General features: G+C 39.9%; 1 protein-coding gene across 9 annotated transcripts in view; it reads right to left on the bottom strand.

The window, feature by feature from the left end:
- The window catches only part of UNC79 (unc-79 homolog (C. elegans)), a 108419-nt gene that overhangs the window by 59763 nt on the left and 42656 nt on the right, over positions 1–6000 (bottom strand). For all 9 annotated transcript variants that reach the window (XM_017813902.1, XM_017813908.1, XM_017813901.1 and 6 more), the window contains 3 exons: positions 5378–5579; positions 3579–3758; positions 2494–2559 (listed from right to left, as the gene is read on the bottom strand). In XM_017813902.1, coding sequence (XP_017669391.1) covers positions 2494–2559; positions 3579–3758; positions 5378–5579 — 448 coding nt within the window. The remainder of the gene's footprint in view (positions 1–2493; positions 2560–3578; positions 3759–5377; positions 5580–6000) is intronic.

A 6000-nucleotide genomic window follows, 5' to 3' on the forward strand; every position in this document is an offset into this window, starting at 1 on the left:
AACTTTTGCTGGACTAAGATTTGCAGATGCAAAAACAATGAAATCTGAAATAATTTGAATGAGAAATAAAGCAAGTACCATTTTCAGAAGCACATTAAAAATGCACATAGTAAATAACCTTAGCTTTGTGGACATCAACTGAGAAATAATCTTTCCACATATTATACCCAGGTTAAAATCTTCCGTGAAATTGTATCATAAAGATATAATTTTTAAGGATGACATTAGATCCGTTTTAATTAGTCCTATTTATTTTCATCTCTTTAACATGTTGTGATATTTTCAAGAAAACAAAGAAGGAGATAAGATGAAGTGAGGAAAAGGATCATTGAGCTCTAAATAAATCCTGGTTCTCCAAACAGAACTCAAAGAGTAATTAATCTGAAAAGATTAATCCAATTTACTTTCACTTGCTGAACAATATAATTTAGAAGCTCAGTGATAAAATGCTCAATTTTGCCAGTATTTCATAATACTAACACTAGCTAACAAAGACTTCCCAGGATTTTTCCTGACATTTCACTTTATAGAATCACAGAATATTCTGAGCTGGAAGGGACCCATGGTCATCGAGTGGGTCCAGGATAGGACCTCGATGATCCAGGATCATCGAGTCCAACTCCTGGCCTTGCTCCCAAGAGTGTGCCTGAGAGTATCATCCAAACACTTCCTGAAATCTGTCAGGCTTGGTGCTGTAATCACTTCCCTGGGGAGCCTGTTGCAGCATCCAACCACCTGCTGGGTGAAGAACCTCTTTCTCATATCCAACCTAAACCTCCCCTGACACAACTTCAGGCCATTCCCTGGGTTCTGTCACCGGTCACCACAGAGATCAGTGCCTGCCCCTCCTCTTCCCCTCACAAGGAAGTTGTAGATTGCAATGAGGTCTCCCCTCAGTCTCCTCTTCTTCAGGCTGAACTCTCTCAGTGACTGTCCAGGATACAGGTAGAGGATAGAGGAACAAATACATGATCCTGGTGTTCAGTGCATACAAAATGCACGCAGAACTCAGCTTGCATTTGGACTGTGCAAGAATGACAGTTTTAGATCTAGAAAGAGCAGACCAGCATGAGGACTAGTTCATTCAAGTGATACGTGTAAAACAAATGTTTTTCTACAACAGATATAGAGCCTCTGTTCAGGAGTCAGTCAGTTCCTTAGCTGAATCAGATATGCTCAGTACTGCCAATGCAGTGTTAAAAACAATGAGTCAAACCTTAAAATAATTTTTTACAAGAATTTATTTATTTATTTCAGAAAGAAATAATAAATACTGGGCAGGAGGAGAGGGACAGTCACTTGTCTCCTAGTTCCCAAATCATCTGTGATATTCTGAATCATATTATCAGACTTCAGATCAGTAGTTACTAGCTACATGCAACTTCTTTTATATGCAAATTTTTAGTGGAAATTTCATTTGAACCTCAGGTGACTGAGAGGCAGAAGAGAGCCTGAATGAAGGTTCAAAATACCGGAATACATCTAATAAAATCACAATGGCTAACAATGCCTACTGTGAGACTGACACTCCTTATATGACAAGTTCCTTTAAGCCCAGTAAATACCAGGTGACTGGTACCATTAAGTGAAGGTCATTCACTGACACATCTATTCATCACACCATTATTTCACTTGTTCCTTCTATGAGCCTGTGACAACCCACCCATTCTGTAAGAAACTGGTTGACTTGCAGCTCTCACTGGGCTAGGAGAACAGGGCTATATACCACTAATTCAGCTGCTCTACTATTCCATTTCACAGCTTAGTCAGCACCCACACTGACAAGATATCTTCCTTTCAGCTGATCGCCCAATAAACTGGTATGTTCTGATTCTGAATTTGCATCTGTTGGAAGTATCCAAGTCTTGAAGAAGGAGCATGAAAAGATTTGAATCTGAGACTTTTTCATTTCCAAATTGTCAGTCTACACAGCACTCAAAGCAAGAACTGTCAGTAGTCACAATTACGTAAGAGATTACTTGGACCCTGCTGAGCTATCTGTTCTACAGATGCCTGACAGAAGGGTGACATCTTCACAAAATGTCACTTAATACAAAACAAAGGACTTAAGATGTCTGTAAGCATACAGAAGAGATAAGTGTTATTTACGGTACTGACAAGCAAAAGCTGTCTGTAAAACCTGACCTGGTCAAAGATCAGACTCAACATAGGTGACCCACAGGGCCAGTTTCCTAAAGATTTACTTGTGGGCAATGAAACACAGGAAGGTGAGGCACTGCTGGCATAGCTGACTGTCTCTGAATAACCTCCCCCCAACTCTGATGTACTACTTACAACTGGAGGCAGTTTTCAGTACAAATTGTGAGCAAAGCTCCAATTTACACTTTTTGGAACCATGCTGAGATGTGATTCACTGTGCCACTTAGACAACTTCCATCTTGTGTAAGTTTATCTCATGATTCAGCAAGAAAGTCAGAGTTAGAGCCTTCCTTTTCCTGTTCCATCAAAACACACCTCCCTTGTCAAACCCACCTGGCGTTTGCTCTGGTGTTCCTCCAAGTGCTGGTGCAGACTGCTCATGTCTGGTCAAGCTCACAGCTTTAAAAGAAACAAGAGCAACTCTGTTTAATAAGGCAGCACTGACATCTTACACTTAGCATATATTCAGTGCTAGCATATTTATGTTCATTTACTCATGTGCTGTTGTCAGGCAGTGAATGAATTGCTTGGAATGTGTCTCTTCTGTGCCCTACAGGTTTTGTGCACCATGTTCTATAACTCTAACTTTCTTCATCATTTAATTTTGCTGGTAGAAGAGTTATCACACAGGAGTCCATATGCAGGATCGATAATTGGTCAGAAAGATTACCTAAGAATCCCAAAGTATTCGAGGGCAGAGGGAGCGTTGGAAAGAAAATTACTTTGTAACTTAATAAATTACTAGCACCCAAGTTTGAAAGTTTTATCATCCTTTTATATGGGTAAGAGTAAAGGTCCAATTTGAATATAAACACTAATTTGTGTTCATAAAATTCTCTAAATGAGAATGGTTGAGGTTTATTTCTGCTTGGAAAGGTATCTGCATGGCACTCCATATAGTCCTATGGTTTTCCCGCACCTACATCCTCCTATAGAAGCTAGTAGGAAGGATGTGCTGCATTGACATTGTTTTCTTAACAAAAGAATTCTGAGTATATCCAAAAATTCATTTGAGACATTAAAAGTTGATTTTACATGTCTACCATATATTGCATGCACTGATTAATAATTACAAATAATAGATAAACTAGTAACAAATGAATTTTCCTGTAAACACTGTTTCTATTTAAGACAAAACTAGTGTGTTTTAGCCATAAATAAAGATCTATATACAAACTAGTCTTGGAGCATTTTGTTATGTCATTTTAAACAAACACAGCATAGACATAATATCTGTCTATGTTCTTTGTCAAACTCACTGACTTGTCATTATCTGAATAATGCCCAAAACAGTCAGAAACCTAAATTTGCTATCCAATTGGATAAATATTGGCAGCTTCAATGTGTATCCATAAATAGGATACGATCCTAAGGGAGAAGATGGAGGTGTGTCACAAAAACATAAACAGATACTCAACGAATTTTGGTGGTTAAGGTTTCTGGAAGGGAGAGCGCTCTCTTTGACTCCGCTGGTCCCTTCACACTGTCCCTCAGGGAGCGCACACTCTTCTGACGGTTACGCGCGAAACGAGCCCTCTTGATCTTCCACATTGCTGCATCACTGAGGTTGGCGACATTTGTCCGGACAGCAGTGATAGCTTTGCAAATGCAATTGACCAAGTTAGGATTCATTCCACAGCATGGTGAGGCCCCAGCGCTGCCAAGTGCCTAATGCAATTGGGCCCCAGGTCCCACTCCAGTCAAGAAAGCTTCACATGGGCTCAAGGGTCCACCTGCAAGGTACTCATTTGCATGCTCTCGTTCTGAAATCCATAAAATCCCAAGTGGCATAACTACGTTAAAAAAATATGCTGTTACTTCTTTCTTTAGAGATTGGATAAAAACAGGTTCCTAAAATCAAAACCTGAATTTCAGGCTAAGGGAATATGAGATGCACCCTAATTAAAATGTCAAAAATATCATGAGTACAGATCACATTTAGTGCACTCATACACTGATTTGGCCTCTAGTCTTGCCTCACTGACCTCTGGTCCTGTCTACACCTATTGTCCTGTATTTGAACAAAAAACCTGTGAGTGTTCATTATGCAGTTACAGTGGTGTTACCAGTAGCATCACTGCATGTCTTAATGTGGTCACCAATACTCTTCCATACTTACGTCTAGAGTGCACTGAGACCCCTTGAGTTTAATGATCTGAGTGACTGAAGCCAGTGAGCCCATCCTTTGCACCACTCTTTGAAATGGCAAAGAGAAGGTTAAAAAGAAATCTAAAAATTATCTTTTGCATAATTTAAATAACTCCCAAATACACATATTTAAAGATATGACCCCACACTTGCAGCTAGAGATGCTAGAAAACAGTGTCAAGATTCCCTCCGCAGGCCACATCAGCAGTTCCCAGGACTGGGTTAAGCTACTCACATATGGAGAAGAAAATACATTTGCAGTTCCACCCCTCTCCTGTGCAGCAGCACCCAGGAATTTTCAGGCACTGGGCTCCATGCAAATGTAGGAGGAGGCATTAGGCTGCTGAGGGAGCGCATGCTGTTCAAACAGCTGTTCCCACCTCCTCCAAGAAAATCAGATGGAAATAGATCTTCCTTATGGGCCACCACTTGTGTTAGGAAATTTTCAATTACTCTAAATGCCAAACAATCATGCATGAATTATTTTTTAGTCCCTTCCTAGTGAATGTAAGGAGACATGGTATCTCATCAAGAAACCAAGTATGAACAGGATAAACATTTACATACATTTGTCACTGCAAGAATAGTTAACTGAACACTGGCTCCAGAAGTCCATGTGCCTCTTGTGTTGTGCCACATACACTGGGGTTTTTTTGAGGATCATACAGCTCCTAGGGCTGAGTTTAGACAGACCATCACAGAACAGGGTCAGGCACAATTTAGGACTTTGAAAATAGTGAACTTGACAGCATAAGAACAGCTACAGTAGAACAGGTGGGTTAATGCAGGTTGCAGCTGATGACAGAACCAGACTGCATTTCGACCAAGGCTGGCAATCACATGCTAGGGAGAGCAAAACATGATGCCCAAAGGTGCAACAGAGTATAGCTTAATCCGTAGTTGGGCAGTCAAAAAATCCTCACTTTGATTTATTTTCTTTTGGCCCGAAAGATTACTTAATTTCAGAGAATTTATACATGTGATATCTACAAGTCTCTCAGACCCTTGCAGGAAGATTAAATTCCAGAACATGATAAAAGGAGATCAGATTGATTTGGATTCTGCTTACTTGTTGGGAAAGGGAATTCTTTGTTGCAGTCCAGATGAAGCTGTGCTTCCAGAGACAGGGTCTCAAAGCGATTCACAAAGAACTCCCAGCTCAAAGCTGGAATATCTGCTTTTAAAAAATGAAGTAGCAAAAGCTTACTAAGAATTGTGGGCCTGTCCTTGACTACTGTGTCAAACTGGAAATCAAGGCAGAGGCAGAGACCCTGTAGAGGGAAACAAAAAAAAATAACACAGAAGTGAGATATGAAATCTTTTCAGGATTTTTTAAAGCAAAAGGAGGTGAAAGGTCACAACTCCTGCCAATTAGTATTGGATAAAGATTTAGCTCCTTTCTTCTATCAAGTCCTTTAAGTCAGAACTAATGCTATTGATATCAACAGGAAAGTAAGGTAAGTAAGGAGATAAATGAACATCATATTTAGAATGCAGAATTTCCTAGGATTCCGAGGAATGTAAAGGTGCAGGCAAAGTTCTGTCCTACTGCACATTTGGTACACAATATCAAAGTACTTTGCTCATACACCCCTGCTTGAGAAAAACCTTACATTCAGGTAACTGAATCAAGCCCTTAATTATAAAAAGAATGAATCATCAAGCCCAAACAGAGAAAGAAAAATTACATGG

The sequence above is a fragment of the Lepidothrix coronata genome, unplaced genomic scaffold (assembly GCF_001604755.1).
Source record: "Lepidothrix coronata isolate B3197 unplaced genomic scaffold, Lepidothrix_coronata-1.0 Scaffold43, whole genome shotgun sequence".
NCBI lineage: Eukaryota > Metazoa > Chordata > Aves > Passeriformes > Pipridae > Lepidothrix > Lepidothrix coronata.